The sequence below is a fragment of the Oryctolagus cuniculus genome, chromosome 5 (genome assembly GCF_051225735.1).
Source record: "Oryctolagus cuniculus isolate XC-2025 breed Fujian yellow rabbit chromosome 5, ASM5122573v1, whole genome shotgun sequence".
NCBI lineage: Eukaryota > Metazoa > Chordata > Mammalia > Lagomorpha > Leporidae > Oryctolagus > Oryctolagus cuniculus.
In genome coordinates, this window is record NC_142871.1 from 26180321 (window position 1) to 26196825 (window position 16505).

A 16505-nucleotide genomic window follows, 5' to 3' on the forward strand; every position below is an offset into this window, starting at 1 on the left:
TGAAGGATTCTTCAATATGAAGTTTCGTATATTCCAGGAAAGAGACAATTAGGTTTGTTAGAGCAACAAACTAGACTGAAGTTCCTTCCATATCAAATTTAAGTTCAACTTCCTACGTGATAAATTAGTACTTATGAGGGAACTTCAAAAGGCTCATGGAAAATGTAATTAAAAGGTAAAGTTTATTTTGGTGCAAAGAAATGAAATCCATGCATATTAGAGGTCTTCAAAAAATTTTTTGAAAATGTGTATTCCAGAAAAACTACGCATGGATTTCAATTCTTTTGGCTGTAAAATAAGTATCTTTTAATTATTTTTCCACAAACCTTCTGAAATATCCTCATAAATATGAGACAAGCCTTCTTCAATAACCATAATGTAAGAGAGCTGAGGCACTTAGTGGGGCCCAAGATTCTATGACTGGAATAAGTTACTTTAATTGAAAACAGTAATGATAATCAAGGTCATAATGCTTTGTCAATTTTTAAATTTTGTGATATTTTGTCTCAATTGATCTTTACAAATAAGTGAGTTAGTTGTCAATATTATCATTTTCCTATTTTATAGATGAGAAAGCTGAGGCTTGCAAAAATTAAGATGCTGCCCATTACTGACAGCTGAATGTTGATAGCATACTTCTCAACATCAAATCCATTGCTATTTTTGCAACATACTATTATGTGATATAAGAAAATTTTACTAGGAGATGAAAAGAATTATCAATATTATTAATGTTTTATTTGAATTTAATGATTTTGACATAATTTTCCTGGGCGTTTGGAGACAGATTAGGAAGAAGATCAGGGTCTGGAGAAGTTGGAAATTGATGGTAGGATCATATGATCTCTTTTCTTTCCTGTTATGCTAACCTTTTTAGAGGTTTCCAAAGACATGAGCTAGGACAGCCCCCTTTAAGACACAGAAAGCACTAAGATGTTTGTCTCTTAAAGTGTCCTGACTCTATGTTAGGACAAGAATGGAAAGAGATAGACAAAATTGTTAGTATCATTCCATAATGTGAAAAGTGTCTCTCACACATAGTCTCTGTTAATATGATGTATGATTATAACATGTGAGGTGGGCTGAGTCATGGTGCCCAAACATTATTGTGCATGCTTCTGTGAGGGTGTATTTTGGATGAGATAACATTTAAACTTGTTCCCTTTTATCAAAGCAGATTACTTTCCATAATGAGTGGGCCTCATCCAATCAGTGGAAGACTTGCATAGAACAAAGGCTGAGTTCCCTAAAGCCAAAAAGAATTCTGCCAGCAGACTGCCTTTGAACTTGAATTGCAACTCTTCCCTGGGTCTCCATTCTCCTGGATCTGCAGACTTTGGACTCACCAAGCCTCCACAATCGCATAAACCAATTCCCTAAAATAAATCTCTTCCTATAATACATACTCACAATTTACTTGCTCTGTTTCTTTGGAGAATCATAATACAATTAGGCTAGACACACACACACACACACACAAATATAGCAACTGAGATGACTGAGCCTTTCCGCCTCCATGTGAAACCAAAATTAGTCTACCGACCAAGTGAAAATAATCGATTCCAGGAGCTTCCAACCACACCCTTGTTGTCTCATGTTTGAAGCTCAGGGTTCAAAAAAGAAGGCAATCATCTCAGTTGAACTCTAGAGTTGCTTTCTATGTGAAGGAAACATAGAATGACTTAATTTGCTTTCCAGGCCTTACAGGAGACCATTCCTGTTCATCTGAACAATATGCAGCAATGTTAAAGAGAAGTAGTGTTTCATGAAAACTACCAGCTCATTTCCATGAGTTTTAGGAAATAATACCTTTATCATTCAGAAAGAATTCAATTCTGGATTGCTGCCCACTTCCTACACCTCCTTCTGCCCCTCCATGAATAGTGATTTGTGCTAACAAGACTCTTGAACAAGAGAGTGATTGGAGTGGAATGAATCTGTATTGCTAGTTTGTTGTGACTGCAAAGAAAGCAAGGTTTCGACATCATCACTTTTTCAGGAAGTTTCCAGTGGCGCTGGGAGTCACTCTCACACTGATCAGATCTGTGGGTGTAAAAGAGGTGACTAAAAACAACGAGAGGCTACAAAATACCTAACTGTGAGTTCTGACTCATCATGGCCACTTTCATCCCAAATATGTGCCAAAGAAGACATGGGGAAAATGTAACTCCAAGATTGGAGGAGAGAATGTTTTTTAAACTTCCAGTGCTTTTGTTGAGTAAACACTGACTATACCAAATAGCAGAGAAAATGTTATAAAAAAAATCTTTTGAAGGAAAAATGTCCAATTGAATTGGGAATTATTTGGAGAAATGAAAGCCACAACTATGTTAGCAATCTCTTATAGCTTTTGTGGATAAGAAAAGAAAAACAACACTTCATAACTACAAACTGATTTTTCTGTTACTGTGGCAAAGGTCTACTAAAACATTTTCTAACTTTTGTTTGGAGTACTTGCTTGGAATTATTTCTAAGAAAGTTATGTGCTTTTGATAACTGTGAGCACTTGATTTAAAAAGTCTCTATTTGTGTGTGTATATACACACAAGTGTGTACCTAAAAGTTTGTAGAAAATCAAAATCAAAAGATAAGTTTATTTTGGTGCAAAAGAATCCATGAAGTTGTTCATCATATACAATTCCCATAAATTTTACAAAATTATTTATTTGAAAGAGTTACAAAGAGAGAGGAAGACAGAGAAATAGGGAGATCTTCCATCCCCAGTTCACTCCTCAGGTGGTTGCAATGGCCAGGGCTTGACCAGGCTGAAGCCAGGAGCCAGGAACTTCATGTGTGTCTCTCATGTGGGTGGTGAGGGCCAAAACACCTGAGCCATTCCCTGCTGCTTTTCCTAGTTAATCAGCAAGGAGCAAGATTAGAAGTAGAGCAGTCAGGCCGGTGCCACAGCTCACTACGCTAATCCTCCGCCTGCGGCTCTGTCACCTTGGGTTCTAGTCCCGGTTGGGGTGCTGAATTCTGTCCTGGTTGCTCCTCTTCCAGTCCAGCTCTCTGCTGTGGCCCGGGAGTGCAGTGGAGGATGGCCCACGTACTTGGGCCCTGCACCCACGTGGGAGACCAGGAGAAGCATCTGGCTCTTGGTTTCGGATCGGCGCAGCGTGCCATCCATAGCAGCCATTTGGGGGGGGGGGGTGACTAACTGTCTAACTAACTAACTAACTAACTGTCTAACTCTGCCTGTCAAAAAAAAAAAAAAAAGAGTAGAGCAGTCAGACAGGAACCAGCACACCCATATGGGATGCCAGCGTTGCAGGCAATGGCTTTACCCACTACTCCACAACACTGATCTCCCATAAACATTTTAAGATTCATTGTATTCTTTTGAAAGAGATTTACAGAGATGAGAGAGAGAGAGATTTTCCACTGGTTCAGTTCTCAAGTAGCCCCAGTAGCCAGGTCTGGGACAGGAGCCTGGAATCCCATCTGGTCTTCCATCTGCTGCTTTCCTAGGCACATTAGCAGGGAACTGGATCAGAAGTGGAGAATCTGTGACTCAAACCAGCTCTCTGATATGGGATGCCAGCAACACAGGCAGCAGCTTAACCCACTGTACCATATGCTGGCCCCTCCCATAAAGTTTTTGAAGACTCCATATATATATAGATAGATTATATATATATATATATATATATATATATATATATATATACTCTACCAAAAACTTTGGAGCAGTCTTTATTACTTTCAGATTAAAATCTTAATCAAGGTAGTGACAATTCCTTTTTCTGAGAAATATACACTATTTTTAAAGTATTAAGATATTGATCTAGTAGTTGTCCTGATTTCCAAGTTGGCCAAGCATCCCTCCCTTTATGCTGCACATATTTTCATTGCCATAGATGATATCCCATTGTCACGATGTCTGTAAATTCATGTATGATATAATACACAAGAGATTCTCAGGGCCCTTAAAAGGCAACCACACGAAACATTATCTCTATAAAATGTTTCTTGGACCTCTTCAGGGAGTTCTGTGCTAAGAACTATCCCATAACTTGCACATAGTTCCTTGATTTGAATATAGACCTGGCTTGGGCAGTGAAGGCTAAACAAAGGCCTCCCTTCTGTGGGGCACATTTGTGTAGGTTTACGAGATGCAGCCGGTTGGTTTTGCCTTTCTTACTTGTCCAGCAAGAGATCCTCTGTTGCACAACTGAGGACACTTCTTGGCAACTGTCAGACCTGTTTTACTTGCTGCCTGTGATTTTCCTGTTTATCTGTTTTGGTGTTTTTCCCTGTGGGCTTTTCTCTATGTTGTTGCACACAGCTGGGGAGGACAAATAGGATTTTTGTACCCACACTGTGGGGGGTGGGGTCATTAATTTTAGGGTTGCTACAAGAAGACTGGAGTTTCATCTCTGATTTTCCCAATGACTGGTAGGTCCATTCTCTATTTTGCATTGCAGAGTGCATCTCCCTGCAAAATTTATCACTAGAAGACTTAAGCAGAGCCCCGAAAATATTAAGTTATGTTTATGGAAAAGAAAAGATATAGAAGAGATATATAGAATAGATATATACTTTGAAAAGATATAGATATATAATAGAATAGATACATACTTTGAAAATTCAGATTGAATATGATCAAAGGTCTAGCATGATATTTTAGCTTTTAGATCTTTACCATTTAAGTGGAAATTACTAACATTTTTACATTGAAAGATTTTAAAGGAAATTACAGAATTGAAGTGCTAAAAATAGTTTAGCAATGAATCAGTCTCCCTTCTATTGTAGAGAATTAAACTGAGACTCAGAGCAGATAAACAACATAATAAAGTTGCACAACACAGACCATTACTAGGAGAGTATTTTTGAAAAGCCTGTGACCTTTCTTCTACATTGTATGATACCTTTAGTGAAGGAATTGTTGACTTCAGCAAAATGAGATCAATTCACATTTCTAAACCTAAAACAATAGTAATTCTATATGACCAGTTCTCCTTATCCTTGCTAGTTAACAGTCTTAACAACTTACTGTAGGGCTGTAACATGGTTTTATGATATGCGGAAACTTCTAGACAGAAAGGAATAGAACTGAGGCCAAAAAGCCAATAGGGACCTCAGATTTTCCTGTAATTATAACAAATTAATAGGAACAAAATTATATTTCATAGAAGGCTACACAAAGCAAGTTTAACAAATACTAGATTTTTGTTAGACAAATCATAATTATCCTCTTAACAACCTAACATTCATTCAAAGAAAGTGATGAATTTATCAAAATTGGGGGTGAAAAGAAACAGTTTTCAAATGTTTTCTTCACGGTCATGTCAATAGTTCAATTCAATATGGTTTCTAAAACATCTCTTGATTTTACACTGTTAAATGGATAGGGTAATTAAAATTCAGTTAATTTCTCAACTTCATTTTTTATGTTAAAAAAAATTTTGTAAATCTCTAGCTGAAGATATTACTCACCAGTATCCTGTTTTCCATGCCCGTGCCCAGAACCACTTGGACAGTGCCTAGCAGCAAACTGCCAGGGTAAACAAAGTCCTCCATCAGATTCATTTTAGTAATTCTCTAGCCATCCTGGATTTGTGTGAACATGGTATGGCTGTCATGGGGCAGAGATGGGGGTGGTGAGGGGTGGTGTGCTACTTGGAACTTTCAGGAGAGAACTTGATGCAAGGAGTGGAGTCAGCCAACAGCTTCCAGACAAGGTGTTTTCAGGACCTTCAGTACTCAGAACTGAGGATATACTGTTCCCAAGCATCCCCCAGCCAATGACTGAGCAAAACAGGAGCACTGGGACCCTCATTGGAAGATGGGCCACCTCACTGAGAAATCTCTGTGCTGGAACTTGCTGTCGGGCCAGTTAAGATTCCTCAGAACAGTACTGCGGTTTGAGTTTCTTCCTACCCAGTCTCCCTCCTTCCTACTCATTTGTCACATGGGTAAGACCTGAAGGTCTTCCTTACTCCTGCTTCCATTGTCCTGTACTTTTCACAGGCGTTATTCTCAATAAACACCTGACATAACTAAATCTATCTTGGCAGTCATCTCCTGGGTGACCGAAACTGACACAATGCATTAACTAATACCCTTTAATAAATCAAATTTTGCATAATTTGGTTGTTGCAATTGAACACACTGTAAGCATCCTGTCTGAATTAGCAATGATGTTCCTTCCACCTCCTCAGCCTCTGTTAAATAGGTGAGTGTGGGCAGTTAGATTCATACCAAGTATTTTTGATCAGGTATAGACACCTGATTAAAGCTGTGTCGATTTGGAGGTTTCTCAAGAATTTAAAACTAAGAGTTCTTGAAATAATTGTTATATGGTATTGAGAACCAGAGTTGTAATTTCATGTTTAAGCTTGAGGTCAGAGGTGCCAACAATTTTAAACTTCATGTTTAACATGAAACAGAAACTAAAGGACTTGGAGAGGAAGCTAGTCTGCTGAAGATAATGAGAATGGACAAAGATGAAAACTACAGCACTGGAAGACAGTGTGGCAGCTTCTTAAGAAAGCTCACCTTACTCTTACCATAGGTCCCAGCAATCACATCCCTTGGTATTTCCCAAAAGAAGTGAAAACTTATGTACACCCAAAAACTTGCATGTGATGTTTGCAATAGCAGCTTTATTCCTACTTGTCAAACTTGGAAGGATTCAACATATTCTTCAGTAGACGAGTAGAAAGCTAAACCATGGTACCTCCAGACACCAGAATGTTATTCAGCACTAAAAAGAAATGTATTATGGTTTTATTTCATTTTTGTGTTACTACAACAGAATACCACAGATTGGGTCATTCATAGAGAAAGTAAATTTATTTCTCAGTTCTGGAGATTGGTGAATCCATTATCAAGTCACTGGCATCTACCTGGTGAGGGCCTTTCTGTTCTATCATCCAATAGTGGAAGGCAAAGGGTGAGTGTGTGCTAGAGAGCAAGGTGGGGCTGTACTTGCTCCTAACAAGCCCACTCTCATGAGAACTAACCCATTCCCATAATGGTGACGTCAGTGCATTCATGAGGGCAGAGCCCTCATGAACTAATCACCTCCTAATAGGACTCACCTCCTAACACTCTTCCACATGAACACAACATGAACTTTTGGGAACACATTCAAACCATAGTAGTTATCAAGCCATGGAAAGACAGAAAGAGAGAACTTAAATGAATCACACTGAGTGAAAGAAGCCAATCTGAAAAGGCTACATATTGTATGATTCCAACCATATGAAACTGAAAAAGGTGAAACTATCAAGATAGTAGAAAGTTGAGTGGCTACCCAGGATTGGGGGCGGTGAGATGGATGAATAGGTGAGCTCCCAGGATTGTTTGGAGGGGCAGCAGAAATACTCTGTGTAATACTGTAACAGTATTACTACAATAACTCAAACCTACAGAACGTTCAGCACCAAGAGTAAACTCCAATTTAAACTATGATGTGTCAATGTAGGTTCATACATTTTAGCAAATAGAAACTCTGGTGAGGGATGTTGAAAAAGGGAGGGTCTATGCATGTGTAGGGGCTGTGGATATGGGAAATTTGTGTTTTTTTTTTTTATCTCAATTTTGCTGTGACCCAAAACTGCTCTACAAAATTAAAATGCATCAGAGCGACCAAAAGAAAATAGCTGCTTGATGACCAAGGTCATTACCTGTTGTACTCAGAGTCCCTCAGATTTGGCTGCACACCTTAACCTGGCTGCTTATCTTCATGAGGACCTTCCATGCTCTTGCATTCAATTTTCTAATACTGAAGCGAGCTTGAGCCCTAAACAGTTCTGAAATCAATTGCTCGGGAGGGGGTTTTTCTTATTTCAGACGCGAACCTGGTTCCTTTTCTACTACCATTAACAATGATTTATAGTTAGTATTAAACTGATTCATTTTGTTCTTATCCAACTTGATTGCTTCATGTAAAGTGATACAAACTTGGGACAAATATTCTTGAAAAGATCATGCTAATATAGTTTGCTTTGCTTTGTATTTCTAGTCTGTTTTTGCAACCCCATCAAAATCCAAAGTATTTTTCTAAAATAAAAAATGGAAGTTCACCAAACTGCCAACTTCAGTAAGCACGAACCAAGCACCTGTTAGGTTGCTAAGCAGTATGAGATTATGAAAATGCTATTTCAGACATAATGCAGTACAAAGGGCCTCAAATTAACAGCATTCAGTAGAAAAGTCACATGCGCATGAAATTAAAACACAACACAATAGTGTGTGTTAAATTTAAGCAATTTAGCAATTGCAGGAACTTATTTAATATTTATTACTGCTAAGTTGTATGGGAGATAATACATTAACTCTTTTTGGCAGTGATGGCTACCTGTCAGATCTTTACCCACAAACCAATTATGCTTTGTGTTTAAATAGTTTCAAATGTGTCCAATCAATCAACTCAACTGGCCAGTAAACTCCTTGTAGGAAGGCCCTCTGTTTTATTTTGCTACTCTCGGAAGGGAGATAGGATTACTCAGTTCACTTGTTGGGTTGAGCCTTAGGACAATGAGCAGAGAAATAGTGTTCTAGCTTTTGCTCCTAGAGTCCTTAAACTCTTAATTTTGTTGTGGTGTTTTCTCACATGGAATGAACCAGATACTACAGATATCTACTTTAAAATGTATTCATGAGAATATCAAGTATCTTAATCTGATACTGAATTTGTAGGAATCATTTAAATTCATTCAGAATGATAATAAGCCAAGCCAAACAGAACACATAATTTAAAAGATTCAAAAGATTTTGGAATGTACTTGAAATTATAAATCATCCATTTACATGAAAGTGTCTAAAATACATGTTTGGCCAAGAAGTTGTAAGATTCTAGAGTACTTGGTGTTTGGTTATGATCTTTAAATAAATTAGTTTTTTCAAAATACAGTAAATAAAAATGTCAGTGAGATGACTGGGGACTATATTGGTAAAAGCTACTCTAGGACAAATATTATTAGTTTACATAATCTAATTAAGCCAAGGATTCGTATTCTCTGTAAGGTTGTTTCAAATCATAATTTTAATGCAGGACCCAATTTTGATGTCACTTCCTTTACAGTACCCAGCAGGTGAAATGACATCGATCTGGGGATCTCAATGAGCTTTCCCAACATCAGTCTCTCCGTTCCTCTTTGTCTCCTCCAACAGCCTGTTTACTTACCAGGAAGTGAGGCCTCTTCTATGGCCATGGCTTAGCCCTCTCCCTGTGCTTCTCATCCATCCTCACCCTCACCTGCAGGACTTGCTAGAAGACCCACTCACTCCCTTCTAGTACCCTTCATCTTGTCTTCAGATGTTGTATTCCATCCATAAAACAGAGGAACCTTCCTAAAACACCTTTCCTTCACACTTACTCTCCTTTAAACTAACCCCTCCCTCTTCTTCCCATCTGCACATTTCTTGACACAGCCAGCTTCAGCATTGTGCACAGGCTGACTTTCTTTCCTAGCTCCTACCCAGGTCATGGCACCCGGGAATGACGAGGGCACTCAGGGCTATACTGAAGAGCTGAGTTGGCTCCTATAAAAACCTGGGAAGGCTGCTTAGAAAGCCTTGTGACAGTATCACCACTTCTCAGATATAGTGATGATCCTCAGACACAGCCCTAAGGGTGCTTGCTGTCCTGACTTGTCCAAAGTACTCCTCAGTGTTTGTTCTTTCCCAGTCCAGTTCCTCTTCCACAATCACCTTTCTACAGCCCAGCTAGGACTGGGATCTCTCACTGCCCAGAAGCCTTTATGCTCCCTTATGACTGCTAAGAAGGTGAGGCTTCTCCAGTCAGATGCTGCAGCCCTTCACATGTTGGCCTGGTTTCAGTCTTGTCATCCCTCTGCAACCCCTTTCCCATACCCTGTAATCAAGTCAACCTCAACTATTTTCCACTCACTGCCCTGACTTTCCAATCTCTGTGCCTGGAATCACTTTCCATACCCCCAGGAGAGGCCAATCAGAATCTATCAGAACTTAAAAGACACAGTCATCATTAATGTTTTGCTACTCCAGAGCTTTTTTCTGAAGCTCTGGAAGCTTCTGTCTGAACCTCCAGGCATTTATGCTGTCCTTGGATTACCTTCTTTCGCAGTCTGTAGGTTACTTGAAGGTGGAAACTAGGCAAGCTGTTGTACAGGAAGGAATTCAGCATCAAATGGACTGAGATTAGAGTCCTGCTCACTTTCTCGGTGGTCATTCATGATCTTTAATCATCAATTTCCCCAAATGGGAGACAAATAATACACTTCCTCTTAGAATTGTGGTGAAACTTATATGAGATAAAAAATAAGCATCTGGAACCCAAACATGTCTATGAATTTTATGGTGTTTTTTTTTTTTTTTTTTTGCTATGGGTTCAAATTACTCAGTTTAGGTTGGAGCTGCCTGTGGTCACCAAGCATGTCATTTTTCAAAATTTTATTATTTCTTTTTTGGACTGGCTTTGAATTATAAATGCAAACATTTGAAAATTTTACTTTTATTTTATTTTTCTCTGAGAAAACAGAGAAATAAAACTGTCACCCTAACTATTCTCCCTTGAAATGAAGAGGGAGGGTGAGAAGAATCAAGCAGAGCAAGAGAAGGAGAGTGGGATGAAGTAGGAAAACGAAGGAGCTGAGAGAGAGGGAGATCTTTAATGCTTTTTACATGAGAGAAGTGGAATGTTATTCAACTGAAAACAGAAGTGCTTCCAAAATCCTGAATTTATAAAGCCCAATTCTTTAGATTTCAAAAATACTATAAACCACAGGGCAGCTTGCAAATCAAATGAGTGTTTCTCACCTACTGCCCATGCTTCCTGAAGTAGCCTGCTCATATGTGACTATTGAGGGGCCTTCAGCAACTGCTTGTCTATTTTCTTTGCATGGCTTGGCCAGGAATTGCAAACCCTGGCTCAGGAGACCTGGTTTGGCAGTGACCTGCCAAAGCGCCTCACGACTTAGCACTGGGCATAGACTCTGCTGCGGAGGGCTGTGAGCCAAAATGGGTCTTGGCTGTCTGCAGGAAAGAGTTACCCTAAGTAACCAGAGAAAAAGGAAGTAGGGAGGTTCTTTTCTGATCAAGCAAGTGACATTAGTTAAAATTTATCATTTTCTAAGTTTTCCACAATTAAAATAGAAACTATAAATGTGAGAAAAATATTCCAGATTCTAACTTCTGCATGTTAGTGACTCAGTTCCCCTTCTGGGATACTGAAAACTTCCTCCCAAAGAAACCTGCTTGACTTTTAATCTGCCACAGAGGTTGGCTTTGCATCAGTCATCTTGAGAAATTCTAAGAACTTCAAAATGCATGAATCCCCAGCGAACTGGATCTTTGTCATATATTCATTCTGAGTACTTTGGCGAAGCAGTCCCATGTCCCTAGCTTAATTGGCGGCAGATTATTTTCCAGCCATCAAATAATCTTTTCCTAGTTGAGAGTCAGAAATAAAAACATTCACTCATAAAGGAATTGAATAATTCAGAACACGAATACCATAAGTATTTATTTGAAAAACATTTTCCATTTAAGTAAACTGGCAAATCAGCTAGAGTAGCTTCTTACTACTATTTGGAATTTTCACTCACAATCACTGTTACCCATCATATTCAAAGATAGTGATACAGAAAACTATTTCACAATTTTTTAGGAAAATATATACAATCTCTCTGATAGAAAGTTAATTGAAGCAACAAAGCTAGGCAATATAAAGCTAAGATATAAAACAAATTGACATTTATAAACACAAATAAATAAATATATACAAAAGAGTCTATGCCAACAATAAAGAAAATCTATACAATGCAACAATGGTGACATGAATGGAAACTATCTCAGGATCCTAGCGTCAGATGCTAACACAACAGAGTTTAAAAATATGGGGAAGAAACAGAGTCTGAGCTGATATTGTTCTTAAAGGTCAGCTAAACTAAATTTTGGCTCCGCAGCTAAATTCCTACCCCTCTCCTTTGAAGGTATTATATACAGGTGAGAACTGCATGTTTACAACTGAGAATAGAATTTGCCTTAGAATTTTAAATCCAGTCAAATAGTTCAGTTCAGTCATTCCTCCATTTTTCCTCATCTGGTTATCCAAAATTTCTAAAGTGCAGCTGATATTGCTGTCAAATGAAAAAGAAAATGTTTTCCTATTGTGGATGAATATGAGTAGAAACCAAAAGCAAGGCTGTTTTTGAAGCCATCTTTTACTATTAACTAAATAAGCAAGTTGGGCAGAAATCTCACAGTAGAAAGCTAAGTAGACAATGAATATCTAAGGTTTGGGGGAGGCACTATATGAATATTCAGTATTTGATTAATTTTCATCCATATGTAACCTCTGCTACAGTAAGCAGCCTATTAATAACCAGCCTATGGAACAGCTGTATTGTAGTGAATCTTGATAATGTTAACATTTACTATCCTTTTCTCCTAAATACCCTTCCCTGTGAAAGAGAGCTTGGCAGTGTTCGTCTCCCTGATGGTGCTCCAGGCTCCTGAAAAACGGAATAGCAGAAAATCCACCACCACATTATCTCATCATCTGTCTGAGCCTGAATGACAGCTTCATGACTGAAGATCAGAAAAGGTGAGAGGTTCCCACAGTTGCTGCACAGCCTGTGTCTTCTACTGGGAACTACCTGCTTTCTGCAAGGACTCCGGGTGCTTAGTTCATCTCTGATCTCTACCTTTAAGCAGTCTGGTTCTGTCAATGCCTCCTTTGCTCATCTTTTATGCTGCCACTTCCCAAGCCCTGCCATCTCCCAGATAACCCAGAGCAAATGTAAGAAACGGCAGGCACTGAGGCCAAATTTCTAAGGAACCACATACAACTCTAAGAGCAATTAAAATGTGGTCTCCTACATATTCACTAGCAAGCATGCAGTACTCAGGATAGTTTGTAAATTGGATTAGCTGCTTCATATCATTCCTGATTTTTAGGCAGCAGACTGACCCATAAATCTATCTTGCCAAACCTTCTCAGGCTCTTATATATTATAATTGGAGGGCTCAGTACAAATATTTTTTTGGCCAGCAATTGTAGACCCATATGTTTATAAATTATTTCAATTCTTATGAGTCACCCATGTGTCTCAGGCTATATTCCCTGGAACAAAATTTCAGTAGGAGAAGTTAGAAACTTTCATTTGTGCAACTGGAAATGTCTTAAAGTCTTTGGAGAAAGGACAGGACCATGGAGACTCAACAGTGTATCTCCTGGGAGGGAAAGGCTGTTTCTTGTGCAGAGATGTTGAATGGAAATTCTCCTTACTCCCTTAATCCCGTGGGCTCAGTATACAGCACAGGAGGAAAAGGATAGGTACAGCAGATTAATTCTTAAATTACTCTTTGGAGCCCTATATTAATGGACTATCAATACTATAAGAGATTCAATCTATGGGATTAAATGATAACAAATAATGATACTGGAGCCTTGTGTCTTGAATATGATAAGGGAAATATTAGAAATTTTCATAGCTTCATATTGTTCAAAATCTTGATTTTGGAAAAACATTTTTTTCCAAAGCATGTTAATAGTTATGAAGTTAAAACATTTGATATAATATGAAAAAATCCTTTTAAATCTTTGGATCAAACATTAAATATTTTTTCTACCTATGTTTAAATTTCATTGCAAAAGAGAAAATACTACTATATTCATGGAAAAAAAAGCACTAGGATGGACTTGTGGGCATCCAAATAGTTGCAAATATTTGTTTTTCACTGTTGAGAAAGATGATACAGGAAAAGGCCACATCCAGACATATCTATGAAGTAGGGTACAAATAAGTTCTAAACTAGAGTTTGTCCTTAGCTCTGCTTCTCCTCTATCCTCCAAATTCAGTGTCTCCTCTGAATTATGATTAGTCTGATACAATTCTGTACTTAAAATACTGTACCTCAAAAGGCTACTGAGTCATACTGCTTTCAGTACTGAAGTTTTACTGATGATGGAAGCTCCTCTATGGAAGAAATATACTGAAAAGATAAATTCTAAATTTCACAAAAGTCTTCTAAACAAAATACATTTTTATATATATGCAGTTACCTAGGTAATAGCACATTTATATCTGCTACTTGTAGTTCTCACTGCTTGCAGATTTTCATGTTTCTGTAGACTGCATTCTTTTTCTATATTAGAGACATTAAAACTTTGTGCTGTGGCTGAAGGTATCTGACATGATAATATTTTTATAGAAGTTATCTGAATGAGAATTGCAATAACCCTTGACCTTATCAATGACTTGATGGACAGGGATGATTGATGTTGGTTCTCCATCAGCATGGGTCAGTTTTGACAAAGACTTGTCCATGGAGGCATTGTCTGCAAGAAATGATACAAAAAATTAGCTTACCAGATTGGATGGTGACATTCCGAAGGGCCACCACACTGTACACTCTACTTTGCATATTAAAGAAGTAAGCAAAGGAAAGGAAGCTCTAATTCTTTCTCAGATTAGGTAATAGGCAACACTAAAATGTCAAGTTTTTCATCTTCAAAGTACATTTTTAATATTCACAGAATGACAATTTGTCTTTTAGTAATTTGTGATGTGGTTTGTTTGTTTTAAGAAAAATTTTAAGTGGCATTTTTCAAAGAGCCAATGAATAAAAAAGTCTGAAAAACCACTTCAAAAGTACAGGCACCAACTGGCTCAAAAGACATAACAGATTATGTTATAAATGAATTAAAATATGCTGAAATATTTATGGAAGAAATGATTTGGTATTTAAATGTTTACCAAATGATACAGGGAAGGGCAATTGGGTAGGAGTGCATAGCTGGTGATAAATTACTTCTTACATATTTTTCATTCTTCTCACAATGAAAATATTATACACTGAAAGGATTTTGATGAACAAAAGTAAGTGAAAATAAATAAAAATATACTCTGAATGAATTTTTTAAAATCAATTTTTAGCCTGTGAAATGGTTGGAATCTAGCAAAAAGGGCATCTTTTATGAATTACTATTTTAATTATAGAAGACAAATTTCTTTTTATCAGAAATACTTTAATAGCAATCTATCTGCTTTTATTGACAAGGCTATGGTTTCAGAGCAACTGATAGTAATAAAGGGCTGCTAAGTAAAATTCTTCCCTGAATTTTTAAGTAATTAATATTTGACTACTATTACTCTAGACCCAAAAGCTTCCTAAAATTGCCTCTGATGGTGCTCTGAAACTCTCCTTGTGCTATTATCTATAAATATATATGATCGTTTTCATGAATCTAATTGATACTTTCTATGTATCTGCCTTCCTTCCTCTTCCAAAAACACTTTGGAGAGAAATTCTACCCTCAAATTAACCAAATTAGAGAGCTTTTACATTGATAAAGGAGAAATGTGACTTTCTATGAGACATTTAGCTTCCTAAAGACATATTTACTCTACATTCCATGGAAGAGGCAAACCTCTATTCCCCTCAAAAAACTGCTTTGAGGAATCATGGCTCCACAACTGGAATGCACACTGTAGGTTTTTTATGTTTTAAATAAGTTGGACCCTGTATGTGATACAACACTTAAGCCCATCAATAATTGGTATTAGTCATCATCATGATATCTGTTGTCTTGGGAAAGTATTCAAATCACTCCACCACTGTTTTGGTGAAGCCACTAAATAAAATGAAGACTGAAATAGGAAATGGCACTCTCATTCCACTGTAGAGGAAGCCAGAGAGAAGAAAAGATGGATCATGGAGCGAATGAGTAGACTGAAGCATGGGAGAATGACTGAAGCATGTCCCAGTGCTGATGAGAACAAGGCCACAGAGCCATAATACAAGGCCCTGTCCCCATTTGGCTCTTAGCAAGCTGATTCATTTTATGCTTTCTTAAGTTCACATATTCACTAGCCATTGGTTTTCCATTGGGGATTTTTTGACTAATTTGTGCTTGATGTTTTTAGAGTACCACACATATTAGGGAAAATGTCAACGATATATGCATTCTGCTTCCTTGACCACTTCAAGGAGCATATACTTTTAGAGATGCTGAACAGCTCCATTTCAAAGATACCATCCAATATGATGGGGCTTCACAGTCTGATAAATAAAATTCTGAACAAAGGCTGTATTTATTTATATATAAAATATAAACATATATTTTATGATGTTATAAATTATATTCTTCATCTCCTGGTTACATATTAAATTATACTTAATATAGATTTTCATTACAGTTGCAAGTTTGAAAACCAGGGGCTAGGGAAAGGAAATATCTCACCTATGCTGAAATTTTAAGCACATAAAAATCCTCACAAAGCAGGCTTGGAATTGATAATTTCTTTTTTATGACTTCTATGAATGTACCATGATATGTCCAGTAATCCAAAAGAGCAGTGGAAAAGTAACAAATCTCATGTCCTTCTATTTTAAAAAAAAACTCTGAAGCACTGCTTTTCATCCTCATTTTTATCATTACATGATATGTGACCACTCACTCCCGAGCATGGTACATTTCCTAGAAGGCGCGGCTTGCAGACACCCCATGCAGAGAAGAGCCGGCACAGCCAACCATCATTTGAAACATCAGAAATTCCAGCTCTGTGCAG

The 16505-nt window shown here is 37.7% G+C and overlaps 1 protein-coding gene across 6 annotated transcripts in view; it reads right to left on the minus strand.

Moving 5' to 3' along the window:
* Nucleotides 1-11426: 11426 nt before the first annotated feature.
* ADGRG6 (adhesion G protein-coupled receptor G6) overlaps nt 11427-16505 on the minus strand; it is a 150254-nt gene continuing 145175 nt past the window's right edge. For all 6 annotated transcript variants that reach the window (XM_089332592.1, XM_089332595.1, XM_089332593.1 and 3 more), the window contains one exon: nt 11427-14272. In XM_089332592.1, the coding sequence (XP_089188718.1) occupies nt 14094-14272 (179 nt within the window). In that variant the 3' untranslated portion in view covers nt 11427-14093. The remainder of the gene's footprint in view (nt 14273-16505) is intronic.